The 17273-nt window shown below is 37.8% G+C and overlaps 1 protein-coding gene across 1 annotated transcript in view; it reads right to left on the reverse strand.

Moving 5' to 3' along the window:
* esyt1b (extended synaptotagmin-like protein 1b) overlaps positions 1-16334 on the reverse strand; it is a 40511-nt gene extending 24177 nt beyond the window's left edge. The window contains exons 1-18 of the mRNA XM_065279579.2: positions 15695-16334; positions 14731-14772; positions 12098-12232; positions 10948-11021; positions 10739-10811; positions 10559-10648; positions 9030-9085; positions 8811-8931; positions 8528-8692; positions 8210-8292; positions 6563-6611; positions 6361-6450; positions 5804-5899; positions 5077-5148; positions 2752-2838; positions 2487-2636; positions 2153-2269; positions 1555-1731 (exon numbers count right to left, since the gene is read on the reverse strand). Coding sequence (XP_065135651.2) covers positions 1555-1731; positions 2153-2269; positions 2487-2636; positions 2752-2838; positions 5077-5148; positions 5804-5899; positions 6361-6450; positions 6563-6611; positions 8210-8292; positions 8528-8692; positions 8811-8931; positions 9030-9085; positions 10559-10648; positions 10739-10811; positions 10948-11021; positions 12098-12232; positions 14731-14772; positions 15695-16036 — 2019 coding nt within the window. The 5' untranslated portion in view covers positions 16037-16334. The remainder of the gene's footprint in view (positions 1-1554; positions 1732-2152; positions 2270-2486; positions 2637-2751; positions 2839-5076; positions 5149-5803; positions 5900-6360; positions 6451-6562; positions 6612-8209; positions 8293-8527; positions 8693-8810; positions 8932-9029; positions 9086-10558; positions 10649-10738; positions 10812-10947; positions 11022-12097; positions 12233-14730; positions 14773-15694) is intronic.
* Between the last annotated feature and the right edge of the window lie 939 nt (positions 16335-17273).

The following is a 17273-nucleotide window of genomic DNA, read 5'->3' on the forward strand; positions in this document are numbered from 1 at the left end:
ATGTGATGTAAATTTTCCACTTGGATTGAATATTTTTAACTTGTGCGGAAAACGCGTTTGAGGCAAATTGCGCATGTGCGTGGCAATCATGCCACCCAATACGCATCATTCACATTGCCCTGTGCGAGTTTGCGTCTATTTGCGTCTTTGTATTGACTTTGTATGTAATCTACTTGCGCAAATCATTGAATTCGCGTTGTTGGGTAGCATTGCTTTCCTCACTCTAGATTACTTGCGGGATTTAACTTACTGTCCTGTGAATTTTCCGCTTGAATTGAATATTTTTTACATAATGCTACGTGCACACCGAATTGCAAAGCATCGCGTTCCTTGCTCTAAAATACTCTATAACTTTGTGTCATGTGAATTTTCTGCTTGAGTTGAATCGCGTCGCCTAATTTGCATCGCCTAATTTGCATCGCCTAATTCACATCATCCATGTCGCCTAATTCGCGTCATCTGCGTCGCCTAATTCGCGTCTTCCGCATCGCCTAATTACCGTCATTCGCATCATCTAATCCGCGTCAATCGCTTCGCCTAATCCGCGTCATTCGCTTCGCCTAATTCGCGTCATTCGCTTCGCCTAAGCCGCGTCATTTGCTTCGCCTAATTCACATCATTTGCGTCGCCTAATTCGCGTCGCCTAAATCCCGTCGCCTAAATCCCGTCGCCTAATTTCCGTCATTCAGGTCGCCTAATTCGCATCATTTGCGTCGCCTAATTCGCGTCGCCTAATTCGCGTCGCTTAATTCGCGTCATTCATGTCGCCTAATTCGCATCATTCGTGTCGCCTAATTCGCGTCATTCAGGTCACCTAATTCGCATCATTCGCGTCGCCTAATTCGCGTCGCCTAATTCGCGTCGCCTAATTCGCGTCGCCTAATTCGCGTCGCCTAATTCGCGTTGCCTAATTCGCATCATTCGCGTCGCCTAATTCGCGTCGCTTAATTCGCGTCATTCACGTCGCCTAATTTGCGTCATTCGTATCACCCTATGTGAGTTTGTCTCTATTCGTGTCTTTGCATTGACTTTGTATGACTTTGTATATCTACTCACGAAAATCGTTAAATTCGTGTTTGGTGTGTATACCCCATAATGCTATGTGTACACCGAACGTGAAACATCGAGTTCCTCCCTCTAGAATACTTGCGGGGTTTAACTTCGTGTCATACGAATTTTCCACTATATGTGCTATAAAAAGAAATACATAGAAAATTAAATACGAATTTTCAATATTTTTGAATATTTTAAACTTGTGCGGAAAACGCGCTTGAGGCGAATAGCGCATGTTCATGGCAATCGTGCCGCCCAATTGCATCATTCTAATCGCCCTGCAATGACTTTGTACGTAATCTACTTGCGCAATTAGTTAAATTCGCTTCTGGTGTGTACGCAGCATAACAATAAAAACTTTAAAGTCAATGTGATCAATTGCATATTTTGGAAAATGTACGAGGCAATCTAGGTGTCATACATGAAAGTATAATATCGAAAATGATGTGCAGTATACAAACTCCATACTGTGTAAATAAGATGATAAGTATGGTTCCCTACCTCATACATCTCATTCCAGGTAGGGTTGAGATTTTCTTTGATGACTTGACTTTTAAAGGTTTCACCTCCAATCTGAATCTTGACGTAGGGGTCGCTCTTACCCTTCACCATTCCACCCATCTTGTTGTCCTTGGGAACCAAATTTTCACCCTTCACAAGGTGAATACGCAATAGCCCCTAGAGAAATAAGAAAATGGAAACATGTTTATCTTTAGAGTAACTTAAAATCAACATATTGGCTTGAACAACACTGCTATTCACCAGTCAGATTTCAAGGATTTTCCAGAGGCTAAAACCAACCAATTTAATTAATATCTGATTTTAGAGGCACTCTGGTATGAGTTATGGCTACGACTGATTTTGTTTTAGGACCAAGGCGATTGCAAATGTTGTGCTATTGTTAATTAAATACAATATTGGCACAAACATACTGCTTTCCAAAAGGCCAATTGGCCATCAATGCAAAAATGAGCCGTTTCCTGCTGACTCAAAGAAGATGACACAGTAAGATTTACTGTTCCACTAAATTAAAATGCCGGCTTTAATATCATTAAGAGTCAATGTCTCTTTCGCAGGGCATTAGATCAGATCTGCTTACCTCAGTGGCGAAGCTGGAATGGGGTGTGGTCATCTCTGGGCGTGATCCAAAACCCTTTGATAGCGGGTCACTGGAGAGATGAGAGAGATTAACAGCATCTTCATCCAACCAGAGCACCTGTGAGAGATGACATCAATGCATACCATCAAAGATCGACATTTCTTATCTAAAGTAACAAACATTTCCCAAAAATAAAGTGACATTGAGCTGATAACGGGAGGTTGAGTAAAACCTGATTATTCGTATTACCACAACATGATATAAGGGGGTTAAAGAGCATCTTGTGTGTCACTGTGTATAATCCACTAATGTAATAAACATCAGATGCATTTACCCTGAGCACTGTTTTGACGTGGATTCGGCTTCCTGGACCGGCCTTCTCCAAATTAAACCACTCATCTTGAGTCAGGTCAGGACAAGTGAGAAGACGAGAAACAGGAATCGACAGATTTCCCAAAGCCTGGACACGATCGTTATCCTTCACCTGAAAGAAAGAGAGAGAGAGTTGATGGCTTGTTATGATGTTTACCAGGACCTATCGTAACAATTGCTTTAATGCAAATGTAAATCAGATTTTCCATTAGATAATGCAAGTGTACCTGAATGTTAATGTCCTGTTTGCTTGGATCTCGGACGAAGAAAGTGAAAGCGTCTTCCCATTGAGGGTTCACAGTGTTCCAGCAGATCTAAAGATGGAGGAGAGAAAATTAAGTGCTGCACTGCACAATCACTTTATCTTACCTGTATGTTCTGTATGATCATTTTGTATTAAAGGGACACTACACTTTTTAGAAAATATGCTCATTTTCCAGCTCCCCTAGAGTTAAATATTAGATTTTTACTGTTTTGGAATCCGTTCAGCTGATCTCTGGCTCTGGCGGTATCACTTTTAGCATAGCTTAGCATAATCCATTGAATCTGATTAGACCATTAGCATCACGCTAAAAAATAACCAAAGAGTTTCAATATTTTTCCTATTTAAAACTTGACTCTTCAATGGATTATGCTAAGCTATGCTAAAAGTGGTACCGCCAGACCCAGAAATCGGCTGAATGGATCCCAAAATGGTAAAAATCAAGTGTTTAACTCTAGGGGAAAAGCTGGAAATTAGCTTTTTTTTTTTTTTAAAGTGGAGTGTCTCTTTAAGTTTTGCACAATACTTGTGTTATGCCATTTAGATTTATCATTTTCGTTTTGTATTTTACACTGTAGTGTGTTCTTATTTGAACTACTATATTGTGTTTATGTGCATTTTCTTTTTTATGTGTGAATCATTTTTGTGTTATTGTTATCATGTTGGTAAAGCCACTTCTCCACTGTACATGACATTTGGACACGACTGTCGGAGTTCGCCCCCTAGTGGCAGTCGTCATGACATTTAAGTTTAATCAGTTTAAATCCATGCCAACATGAGAGAGAAACTCATTCCAGCGCAAGAGCCTTCAATCTACGAATATTCACTATAGTGGAATAAATAAATGAATGAAACAATAAACATCTACACATATATGCCATAAACGCCAATATTTTGTGAGAGAACATATGAAGAGTTTCATTGCAAAACGAGATAAATCCGTTTTAACATTTTTGTCAAAACATGTTTATTATTATGTTTATTATTTTGTTTTATGCTGCTACTTAGCTGTATTTTTTAAGTTATGAAGGTTTAAATCAAAACAAACCAACTGCAGTTGAATTGATATCTAGGTAACAACATTTTCTTTTCTTCAACCATAAATCTAACCCTTGCACAAAAAATGTAGCTTATTTACATCAAACTCTAAACTGTGTTAAAGGAATAGTCTACTCATTTTCAGTATTAAAATATGTTATTACCTTAACTAAGAAGAGTTGATACATACCTCTATCATCTGTGTGCGTGCACGTAAGCGCTGGAGCGCGCTGCGACACTTCGATAGCATTTAGCTTAGCCCCATTCATTCAATGGTACCAATCAGAGATAAAGTTAGAAGTGACCAATTTAAAAGAGGAACTATATTTTATGGCGTAATAGCACTTTTGGGAGTACTTCGACTCGGCGCAGTAACACCCTCCCTCTCCCATTATGAGAGGGAGAAGGGGAGCGGACTTTTCAGGCAAGTCGAAGTACTCCCAAAAGTGCTATTACGCCATAAAATATAGTTCCTCTTTTAAATCCGCTTAGAAAAGCGCTACGTTTTATTTTGTACCACCAAACTTGCTCGTATAACTACTCGTCTTAAATAGGAAAAACGTTGATGTGTTTGGTCACTTCTAACTTTATCTCTGATTGGTACCATTGAATGAATGGGGCTAAGCTAAATGCTATCGAAGTGTCGTAGCGTGCTCCAGCTCTTACGTGCACGCACACAGATGATAGAGGGATGTATCAACAATTCTTAGTTAAGGTAATAACATAGTTTAATATTGAAAATGAGTAGACTATTCCTTTAAATAAAGCTATTTGAATTAAGCTAACCCTAACCCATGCATTTTATGCTAATGCACAACCAAAAAACGAGATTTCTGAAAAATTAAAAACACTTTTGCAACAAAACTCTTCATATTGAAACAAGATTAAAAGTAATAACGTGTATTGCATGAGGTGAAGTCGCACACGTTTTTTATCGAATCCAACGCTCAAAACAGATCCAAAAATTATGCACCCACAGATGGTCGTCACCTCACGCAGCCCCTTTGCAACTCTACATAGTGAATGAATGACTTCTGGTTTATCAGCCGTCATTTGTCGAGTACAGTGGAAAGGCGGCTTTACAGTATTGTTGTGTAGTGTCTGTAAGTGTAAAAGTGCACTGTAAAAACAAATTACTTGTATGTTCAGACATACTTCACCATTTAAGCTCTCTAATCTATGCTTCAACTGGAAATGTCTGGGATGGGGCGTCTGGTATTGTTGGCTTGAATGGAAAATGTGTGCGTCTTACCCGACTATCACGTGTAACATCTTGCACTGATATTTGCACAATGGGATTGGGATCCTTATTGCCTTTCTTCATCTGAAAACACAAGATTTGCACAAGATTTATAACAATCCTGCACTTTGCAGACAGTAATTCCAAGGCAACTTTTTAGGCAACCTATATGTTGTTTACTGCCCTTGATGAGGATCGCTAGGGCAAGTGTGTACTTGTTTCAAGAGCTTTACATATCAGCGTGTGTCTCCAGGTGGATTCCCATATTTGCACTTATAGTCAAATCTTGTGGATGCCAGAGGGAAATGGTACGAGTTTTCAATCTGAATTATATAACATGAGCTGAATAAGTGGAGGACAAGCTAATGTTACATTTAATTGTTTCTGTAGACTGTCCTGCTTTTACCCTGGTGCAGAGAGGGGCGTCAGCCAGTCTGCTGCCAAACTAACATCAAAGGAAAACTACAGGTTGTGGGTAACCAAAAGCACGCACTATCATAGCTAACAATACGTCTCATACTAGGTAACAACATTTTCTATACTTCACTTCATTTTATTCTTTTATTAGTCAGTTGTTTTTCTAACTGAAGGGTTCCCAGGTGTACCCAAAGGAAGGTTTCAGTATATTTAATTAATAAAATGCGTGGACTGTTATTGATATTATGCCCTTAAACTTTAGCCAAGTATGTAATAGAGAACAAAGAGAGCAACAGGAAGAGGATGTGAGAGTATTACTCACAGGAAGTGCCTCAGCTTTGTCCAGATACACCGCCAAGATGGCTGTTGAAGGTGGCTTTGCTGTTTTACTCACCACACTTTCATTTCTTTTTAAAACCTGAAAGTGAGAAAGAAAAAAAAGAGAGAGATGAGGTGCGTACGTGCTTGTGGTTAAGGGTTAAGTGCTGTTTGCCCACACTGTTTGGCACTAGTAAGTGTGCACTTTGTGTGCAAGCTCACAGTTGACGTTTACTTACATTTGAATATAATGTTTATTCATTTACTTTTATCCCCATGTCTGTGTACTGGGATTGGGTGTGGATACTGTTTGCATGTGTAAAAACCTGGCAGACCCAATTGCAGCAAAGTACCTGGTTTAACTTCTTTTGTGTGTGCGAGTACTGTATGCACAGTGGTCCCACTGTTTGGACACATTTAAAAATGATTGACAGATTTTTCTGGGCTATTAAGTTCCCTAACTAAAACAACAAAGCTGGTGGTGCCCCAAGACTTTTGCACAACTGAATCACATTCTGAAGTTTGTAAATGTTTTTTGTTGCTGTTGTGTGCATCTGTGACCTGTTCAAGTCTTTCTGTGGTGGGTTCCAGTGTCAGCCACTCCAGTTTAAGGTGAACCCGTCCAGTCTGAGTGTCCTTCAAGTTGAACCACTAATGTGGAGACACAAGCAGACACTTTAATGCAATGAGATGTATGGTATAAAGCCATTAGAGTCCTTGCGAACAATGAGTTTGACTCTTCTTAAATAATAAAGACTCTCACCTCATCAACAATTTGAGATTTCCTCACAATTCCCAAGTCTAGTTTAATCCTAAACACAACAGATACAGAAAGAAAGAAATAGAGAAAAGAAAGATTAGCAAGTGGTAAAGCTGAAGTTTACAGTTTTGGTATCACACTGATGTTAACAGGACAGTCTGTCACAAACCCAAAAATGCCAAATCATGAATATTCTATCTTTTAGCATTTTCATTGCACTTTAAAACCAGATGGTAACTTAACAGAATTTAAATCCTCTGACGTCAAGCACATTTGTTTTAAAACAAGTGACTGTCAGTGTCTCATTCGAAGCAGAGCGAGGGCGAAAAATTATTGTAAAGCATCATACATGACATTATAAGTGATTTTCATAAAGATTTAAAGGGATAGCCCACCCAAAAAAAAAAAAACAAATCATTAAAGACTCACCCTCATATTGTTCCAAACTCGTAATGCTGCGTTCAGACCAGCCACGGTAGAGGCATCAAGCGCGACTGAATTCAATGTTAGGCGTTGAAGCACATCTGGAGGTCTCGCGGCACGAAATTAGTATTACTAGATGTAATTCCACCTCATCGGCAAACGCGCGAGTTGAAAATGTTAACTTTGGCGGAAAACGCGCCGCGTTAACCAATCAGGAGCTTGCTCTAGTAGTGACGTGATTACAGGAAGTGAGCGGAGTCGCAGAAGCCCCTCCCATGACGCGAATTTCCGCCTGAATGTCTCGATGACCACAATTTCACGCGCGAATTAAGCGAGTAAACTTAAAATGTTCAAGCGGTAAACTAGACGCGGTAGATGCGAATTTGACACCTCAAACGCTGCTGATGTGAACCCGTGCTAAGACCTCCGTTCATCTTCGGAACACAGCTTAAGGTGTTTTATATTTAGTCCGAGAGCTTGTTGACCCTTCATTGAAAATCTATAAACGATATACTGTCCACGTCCAGAAAGGTAATATAAAACATCATCAAAGTAGTCCATATGACATCAGTGGGTCAGTTAGAAAAAATATTGTCCAAAAATAAAAAAATTATGACTTTATTCAGCATTGTTTTCTCTTCCGTGTCTGTTGTGAAGCGGATTCGCGAGACTAAAGTCACGTAACTGCAGTGACGCGGATGACGTGTTTTTTTTTGTAACTAACAGCCTGGGTCTCCCTCAGGCTGTAAACGAAGCCAGGGTGCACAAAAAACAACCAAAAAAAAAACAGCTGGGGCGCACCATATAACACGTCAGCAGCGTCATACATCATCCACGTTAGTCTCGCGCATGCGCTTCACAACAGACGCAGAAGAGAATGCTGAAAAAATACCAAAATGTATTTTGGATGCTTCCACACATTTTAACTGACCCACTGATGTCACATAGACTACTTTGATGATGTTTTTATTACCTTTCTGGACATGGACAGTATCCCGTACATAGCTTTTTAATGAAGGGTCAACAAGCTCTCGAACTAAATCTAAAACATCTTAAACTGTGATCCGAAGATGAACGGAGGTCTTACGAGTTTAGAACAACATGCGGTTGAGTTATGACATTATTTTCATTTTTGGGTGAACTATCCCTTTAAGAAGATACGATGTGTATTCCAATGAACAAATGAGACATGCAATGAGTAGAGAAGATAAACACTAATGATGGTACCTGCCCAGAAAATCATCATGATCGGCGTCTTTGTCAAACACCTCCACCTCAAGCTCTTGACCGGGAACCTCATGAACGATGACCTGACGTACAAACACGCATGCAACACCAAACACACACGCTATAATAACAGCACGGACAGTAATGATGACAACAGTTATGCATTTCACAAAGCATTGACACGGAGGACATATAAAATGGGTGATTTTATAATAGTGCGATATTTCATACATACATTTGAGCCTGGTTCGACTTTTACCAGACTAAATGAATTGCACTGCTCACAGTAACAGCACGGTGCCATTCTGCTCTACCCACCTCAAATATTTCTTCCCATTTGGGATTGAGTGTGTTGTCCAGATGTCGGGATTTAAAGGTCTGCGGGCCCACCCTGAGCAGGGCGTACGGGTCAGACAAGCCCGCCATCATATTATCCTTAGCGGCCAAGGCGTCAGCTTCCAGAAGGTGAATGCGGACGACTCCCTATAGGGATAGATAGAAAGAAAGATAGAGAAACAGTCATTTGTTATTGTGGTTGGAGCATGTGTGTGCACCCTCGTGTGTGTGTGTGTGTGTGTGTGTGTGTGTGTGTGCGTGTTACCCTGGGCAGAGGGCAGCGCAGTTGGGCAACATGCAGGTTTGGCACTAAAGGAACTGTGAGGCGATTGGGCAACACCAAAAATGATGCAATTGCGTCCATGATCATAGTGTCTGACATCACACTGATAAAGACAAAAAAAGTGTTAAAAAATTTAAAGACTTTGAGTATAACAATCTGAATTAAACACTATTAATGTATGTATCTCTAATCTAAACTTACTTCAGCCCTGGAATATCCAATAAATTGGTCAAACCGGTCCAATTAATGTCCAGTTTCTAACATAAAACAAGAAAGAGAAGAATATGTTAAAAAATAATTTAAATAATTTTAGTATATAAGTAAGGGATAATGTAAAGGTAACCGGTTGTTATTGCCTGTACATTATCCTGCTTATTACACGGCTATTTACTTCATAAGTAACGTAAGGAACATTAACTATCAATTTTTAAAATTGAACGAATGCAGACCTTCCGCGAGGAAAACCCATTTATTTATTTTGTTTTAAAGGTGCCAAAGAATGCATTGAAATAATCTGGTAAATTGTTCTCTGATATCTACATAGAAGTGAAGTGCAAAAATAACCCATAGATGGTTTTACGGGTCCATTTACAACTCTAGAATTTGCATTTACAATAAAATGGTCTATAATTACCTTATTTGAAAGGGTCATGAATAATAATGTTGAGCTCTGCTCTGATTGGCTGTTTCTCAGAGCAGCTCCTTCAGTAGCTCTGTGTGTGTGTAAACAGATCTTATGTTTGAGTCTGTATCAGACGAAGATACAGAATTTGAGGAATAATCAATTGTTTTGAGATTTTTAATGGACGTTTCTGAGTGGTACACTCTAAAAAACAAACGGTGCTATATAGCACCAAAACAGTTGCTTTGGATCGTAACGATAGAAGAACCATTTTTAGTGCCATATAGCACCGGTGAAGAACCAGTGAAGCACCAGTGAAGCACCAGTGTAGAACCATATAGTGCTATGTAGAACCATATGTGGTGCTATATGGCCCCTATATGGTTCTACACTGGTGCTTCACTGGTGCTTCACTGGTGCTTCACTGGTTCTTCACCGGTGCTATATGGCACTAAAATGGTTCTTCTATCGTTACGATCCAAAGCAATTGTTTTGGTGCTATATAGCACCGTTTGTTTTTTTAGAGTGTAAGTGTGTTTTTTTTGTATGGAGCTGCAAAATGTAACTGTAAGGTATACCATATAGCAATAACTAGCATTAACTCAGCAGTCGCAACTTTGTTTTTATCATTGTAGCAACATTGTACTTAATTTAATGTGTTATTTAATGTTGGGGCATAACGTCACAGTTGGTGTTATGTTGAGATTGGCCTGTTTTCCAGCGGTCTTTTGTATGAACTAAGTTTACAAAAGGAGGAGAAAACAATCGTGTTTGAGGCTAACATTATGTCATTACCATGTACAGAACCCTTATCATTCATCTATGCCTAGGTAAATACAGTTTTATATTCTACTCTACCTTTAAGATAAGACAAAATGTTTAAATGTCGCTCTTTGGTTTAATCATTTTTAAATATGTAACATGTAATATTAAACTGTACCTGTCAAAATGATTTGCAGCATCCGTGTTACCGTGTGTTATTAGTTTTTGAGCAGTTTTTATCTAGGAATAACACACCTGCAAATGTCGCGACTGGCCAATCAGAATCAAGCATTCCAACAAGCCGTGTAATAAGAGTTTTTTTAAGAATATATTTGTAGAAACGTACAGGTCTTTGAATGAAGAACATGGTCACAGCGCCCACGATAGGGACGTTACCAATCAGAGGCTCCAAAATCACACGCATCATACCTTGAAGCTGGAGGACAAAGTAAAAGAAGGAAACATTAAATTTGGGGCTGTGTATCAGTTTTCCTGACACATAAGAGATAAGTCTTCTGAAACTCACTTGGATTCCCTTCACACCTGCTTTACAGAAATACCTCTTAATCTCAACGTTGATCTCAGCGTTTCCCACATAACTGCAAAGAAACATCAAAGCGCTTTGTAAAATACAGACACAATGCAGGGAACACTTAGCTTATTGAGTTCACAACAGACAATTTACTTTTTGTGGCGCCTCTGTCGTGTGGCGCTGTAAATGAATTAATGTGTTACCTGATGTAAACGTCAAGCAGGATTTGACCTTTTTCATTTTCTGAATGGGTCTTTACTCCAACCACCTTCATAGGCTGGAAAATGGAGAGGAGATTTAATCAAATTAAAATACTCATTAACTTGCAATACCGTTGCCTTATAATAATAGTTTATCGATGTAATACATCTATAATTATGCATAACTTATATATATACATGTATGTGTGTGTATATTTAAAAATTAAGCACCATTTTAATGAGCAACGAAAGTTTTAAATGATTTTAAACTTAACTCTTTCCCCGCCATTGACGTGTTATCTCATCAAATAAGAAAAAATGCTTCCCTGCCAATGTCAAGTTTTTACAGCAATTCATATTTCCGCTATTATCCACTAGGTGGTGCTCTTACCCAACTTATAAAACACTAAAGCATCTACAGGTCCAAAAACAGTAAATACTCTATACAATCATGGTGATTGAATCACCAAATACAATCTGATCTCTAACAAAAGTCCTTCACAAAAATGTGATCAAAATTTTTTATTTTTGAAGAACCCTACCCATGTATGAGAAGTGAAAAAAAGTGAACAAATGAAGATAGGATGAAAAAAATTTAAGCAGATGGTCTGTATATATTTAACAAAATATATTTTTGGAAAGTATTAAACTTTTGTGAAAATAATAAAAAATACTGCCACTGCAACTTTATTTTAAAAACGCTGGTGGAGAAAGAGTTAAACTAAACTAAAATTTTAGTCTAGGGTTGACCTTTTCTTAAGGAGATATTTCACCCCAAAATTAAAATACTTATCAAGCTGTTCCACACAAATGAATGTCTCTGAAAAATATTTGTAACAAAGCAGCTCTTGGGCACCGTGTACTTCCATAATAGGAAAAAATAATACTATGGAAGTCAATGGTGCCCCAGATAAGTTGGTGACATTTTTATATCTTCATTTGTGTTCAGAATAACAAAGAGGTTTGGAGATTGAGTAAATACATTTTCATTTTTGGGTGAAGTATCCCTTTAAGATGATTGTTTTGTTGCATGTATAATCAGACAGAACAATTCATCTAAAAAGTTTCTGTGGCAATGAAGCCACGCCCACATTAAAACTGTGGTTAAAAAGAAGGAAGTATGTTACATTGGATAACAGTTTGCATTTATTACCTTGTCACCAAAATCTACTTTGGTAAAGTTCAGGGTCTGCAGATGGCTGCTGGATCCACGAATGGATGGAGCTATGGTTTCTGTCAGCAACTTCTCCAAATACTGTCCGATAAATGGCCAAGCCTGATGGATAATCTTAGGAAGGAAAAGGGTTGTGCAATAACGTTATTACTAAATCTGCAACCCTGTTATTCATTCTGCCATACTTTCATTTTATTACATCTTTCCTTAAACTTAGGATTTTATGCATGGCATCAAATGTGAATAAAATATTTACTAATTTCAATAATTTTTCAAACCGTATGTCCTAAATAAGATGTTGTGCCATATGGAAAGGTAGGGTTGTGCACGAGGCATGGGATTACAAGGTATATAAAATGTAAACAAAATGTTTATTTGAAATTTAATTCCTTTCAATGAGTTATCTTGACTAGCCACTATTAGTTTTGTATGTCCAAATAAATGTAAAATAAAACTCCTTAGATAAAAGCTAATAGGACAGCACGATAGGACTGCATAACAATTAATTGCAACTTATCGTTTGCAGAATAAAGGTTTTTATTTACATCATATATGTGTATGTATATTGTGTATAATAATTCTATATATATATAAATACTCACATAAATGTAAATTTTTAAGAAAAAATATACTTATATATTAAGTATTTATATATAATATAAATTATAAATAATATAAAAATTTATATACAAATTTAAATATTTTTTAAATATATATATACATGCATGTGTGTGTATTTATATATATATATATTATATATTATATTATAAAATTATTATATACAGTACACACACATATATGATGTAAATAATAGGGCTGGGCAAAAAAAATAGATTTTCCGATTAATCGTTTTTTAAAATGTGGTCGATTCAGAATCGATTCCCAAAGAGCAGAATCGATTTTTTCTTTCATATTTATTTCTGCAAACATTGAACGAAAGATTAACGTTAATCAAATTACTAGTCTTCTTCCCTAGATGTCACCCTATTTTTTGCTTTGCGCGAGGTTACCAAGGAGCGAGAGGCAAGCCTGTCATTCATTAATTCAGTGGTTAAAATGGCGGTTTCAGGTGCTTCATCGATTTTAATAATTAATTACCCACTTGAAACCTGCTGTTCGCTGTTCTTTTTATTAGTATAGTATTTGTATTTAATCTATATTAATTGAGTTGAATCGAGAATCGAGTATAAAAACTGCCCCGAGAACCAGAATCGGAAATCGAAATCGAATCAATTTGACAACTTGTGAATCGAAATTAAATCGATCTGGAAATCTAAATCGATACCCAGCCCTAGTAAATAAAGACTTTTATTCTGCAAACGATTACCGGTAGTTGCGATTAATTGTTATGCAGCCTTACAGCACAATATAATGAAACAAGTAAAATACCACAATATGAATAATACAATGGTAAAAAAGGTTTTTATTACTTTAAATTATGCATTGTCAAAGTTTTCGGTGTGTGTGTGTATGATTGCATGCATGTGCATGTTCTGGTGTTTGGGAAATTATAAAAAAAATTAAAGTGAATGGTGGTTACATAATTTTCGTATATATATATATATATATATATATATATATATATATATATATATATATATATATATATATATATATATATGTATTTATATATATATTTATATATTTATTTATTAATTAATTAATATAGTTTAGTAGATTTTGCAAATGACAGCATTGACAGCATCTCACTTTTCGTTAGTACCGTGCAGCCCTAAAAGCTAATTTGCTTTTCTCTTTTTCTGTAAACAATGCATGCTTAAAACCCTAAAACATACCTGACTCATCCTTTCAGATTAACCATTTTATAATAAGAGTTACACTTCAATAGTTGTAACTGGACACGATTCAGACACCCTTATAAAAACAGGTGAGCAACCTGTAAAATAGTTTATGTGCTACACACAAATACGTGACCCCATTCAACACCCCTGTCTATTCTCTGCTTTGCTCGCAGCTGTTTACACGGCACCATTTGTGTTTGTCATGTCACTATAGAGACCTGCTGTGGTTAAAAGCTGATAACAGAAGCTTAAGCGCCAGTTGCCAAGGCATTTTTCATGTTATTATGCCTTGCAACTGCTCTACAAAACCATGCATTTCAGAAATAGCATTGTGAGTCATGCACACAGGGTATAACAAGCGTACAGTCTCTTGAATTTTTCGGCTGGGATAACTGCCAGTGTTGAATATCTCCCTTGTGAATCGATAAGGAATGTCAAGCCTAAATATTTGTGCATCTAAGGCTGGACTAAAGCATTACTGGTGCAATTCTGTGTGCTTCATAACAACGAGGAGACCGACGCTTTACTCATAAAAACAATTGCAATGAAAATGTCATTTATTTCCCTCTTTTCAATTTAAAGAGGCTCACGGATCGGATGTAATAAATGTTGACTGTGACAATATTGACAGTGCATGACTTGCATAAACAGCTGTGTGTATTAATTATAAACAAAGTTTTATTTTATGCATGTGGGCATCGCAGCTGTCGTGACACAAGGAAGGGTGGAGTCGGGGATGGATGGGTGATGCATGGGATTATGGGATTGACTTAAAAAACAAATGTGAATAAAATGTTTTGACCGGTTTACCTTGTTTAGCCATTCAACCTTCTCCACATCTGGGAAATTGACCTGAAATGATAATAAAAGGTTAATGCAGACTTCCAAGTACAAGGAATGTTTAACATGTTTTACATTTGTATGCATTTAGCGGATGCTTTAACACAAAGTGATCTATTAAAGCTGTATATTATATGTTTTATAGAAGAGTTTTGACATAAAACAGTTTTTATAACACCAAACAATTTTACCAGAGGATGTGGTTATGAAGAAGACAACAGGCAACCCAGGAAAACCACCTCAATGTTTATCCTCTATTTTGTTTTTTACAATAAAACTATAAATTATATGTTTTTGTTAAAACATGCATACACTATTTCACCACAGGATGGTCATAGTAAGTCATGACCAAATATAGCATTAACTCATTTTCATGGAAACATCGACTGTGATGGGGATTTTTGCCAAGAATGCGGTTTCCACAATGAATCAACGTGATACAGCGTCACCAACAGTCTTCTCCAAAACAGCATTGAGAAGTTTGAATCGAATGAATCGATTCGGACGGTTCGTTTCAATGACCAGGCTCCGAAAAACCTCACCAAATCTTTTGCGTCATTCTTAAGTGTCCTCAAACGCCCTCGCGTGTGATTTCACCTGTCATGTATGTAGTAAAATAACTTTTTATATCAATTTATTCGAGTTCATCACAATATATTTCGTGTTTTTAACTGTGTCACCTCACAGTACTCCGATGATGATTCTTGTCAGTGGAATGATTTACATCAGCGGCGCGAATCGGTTCAGTTGAATCCTTACAACGAACGATGCATTTTAACCAGCTCTCGTTCGTTTATTAAGATTTAAATACGTTTTACATTACATATGTAGGATTTTGAAGGGGTTTATCTGGACACTCTGCAATACTGTTAGTAAGCAATTTTATTAACAAACAAAATATTCACTTTTCGTGGCATGCGCATCGTTTTCTTACCCAAGAAGGCAGATCTTTCCTACTTCTGAATGATTTGGTGGACATACATTCCTGTTCATCGCTGACTAACTGTATAGCAGACCTCAGTCTCGCCTCCTTTGCCTCTCGAGAGTGTTTCCATCCTGCGTAAATCATCCCGAATGCCACCAAACTAGTGCTCATCCGATAGTAACCAGCCAGGTAGACGGGCAACAAGGCGGTGATGCATTTCCCAAAAGTCCACAAGATAGCTTTGGCATGGAATAATTTAGTTTTAGGGACCTCCATTTCTTCGGATGGACTGTCCCGAGCTAAATCGTTCTTCTTTTCCGAATCCGAGTCATTTGTGTCGGCGCGTGACATTGCGGAGCTTCGTTTCGTACGCAGATTTGGGCAAAGTGAGGTCGCGATTACCAAGCCCTAGGCGATTTGCAACCCAAATTAAACATCTGGTGACGACTTGAAGTTGCAGTCCGTGTTGTTTGCGAGTATGGACTGATGTGAAATGCTGCAGATGGATCCGATCACTGCAGATCGATAAAGAAAGGGCTGGAAGTGAAATCGCCCACCTCGACGCTTTTCCGTTTGGCACGACGATGGTTTTGCCTCTTGCGGTATTTGTGTGTCTGTAAGCGCGAGCTGTGGGTCTGTGCCGTTATGTGAGATCCACGCCCACGGAAAACGTCGCAGTTGTGCAACAGGGGCAAAAACTTTGCTGGGTGGGAGCTGAAAAATATACTTACCTTTCAGTGCAGTAGATCTCAACCATCTTTCAACTCCCCTCCATTGCCAACAGCCATATTTGAAGGCATCCCCAAACACTTTTTTATCCAGTAAAATTAGCTGGTTTAGCTGGTATAAGGTGGCAGTAGCTGGTGTAGACTGGTCCTCCCTGCTTGGCAAAGCTGGTCAATCTGGTGGGTCAGCTGGTCTTCCAGCCTGACCAGCTAAAACCATCTTAAAAAGTACCCAAAACCAGCTGGGAGACCAGCTAAAACCAACTCACCAGCTTATGTTGGTCTTAGCTGGATTTTTCAGTAGGGCCAACACCCAATACCATCCTAGTCTTTGGACAACTTTAATGAACTTTTTTTGATCCACTTCAAATGTTTACTAGTGTAATTTTAAGTAACCTTGAAACATTTTAATGTTTACAGCTCGGTTCTGTCAAAAATGCTATTGTGATTACTCAAAATTGCTGTCCAATGTGTAATAAAGGCTCTTTGTTAGGGTTTGGTTCCTTTAAGTCACAGAAACATTGTTACACAAAAGGTTCATTGTAGCAGAATACTTTCAAGAGTTTATCAATTCGCTAAATACTAATGTAGTACACATGAACAAAAGTGTAGTAATTACAAAAATACACTTCAGTTTATTTCAAATTTCAGCAGCTTCCTGTAGTACATACTGAAGTATACCAACTTAAGTATACATTGTTTGACTGAAACCAAAATGGTTCTTCCGCCACGGCACTATGAAGAACCCTTTATAGTATTGTAGCACCTTTATTTGTGAAGAGTGTATTTATAACGCAATGGTAAGCAGTCAAAATCCTTAAAAAAAGGTTAAAGAATAGTTAATGTTAGAGGTAAAATAAATA

This window comes from Paramisgurnus dabryanus, chromosome 7, assembly GCF_030506205.2.
Source record: "Paramisgurnus dabryanus chromosome 7, PD_genome_1.1, whole genome shotgun sequence".
Lineage (NCBI taxonomy): Eukaryota > Metazoa > Chordata > Actinopteri > Cypriniformes > Cobitidae > Paramisgurnus > Paramisgurnus dabryanus.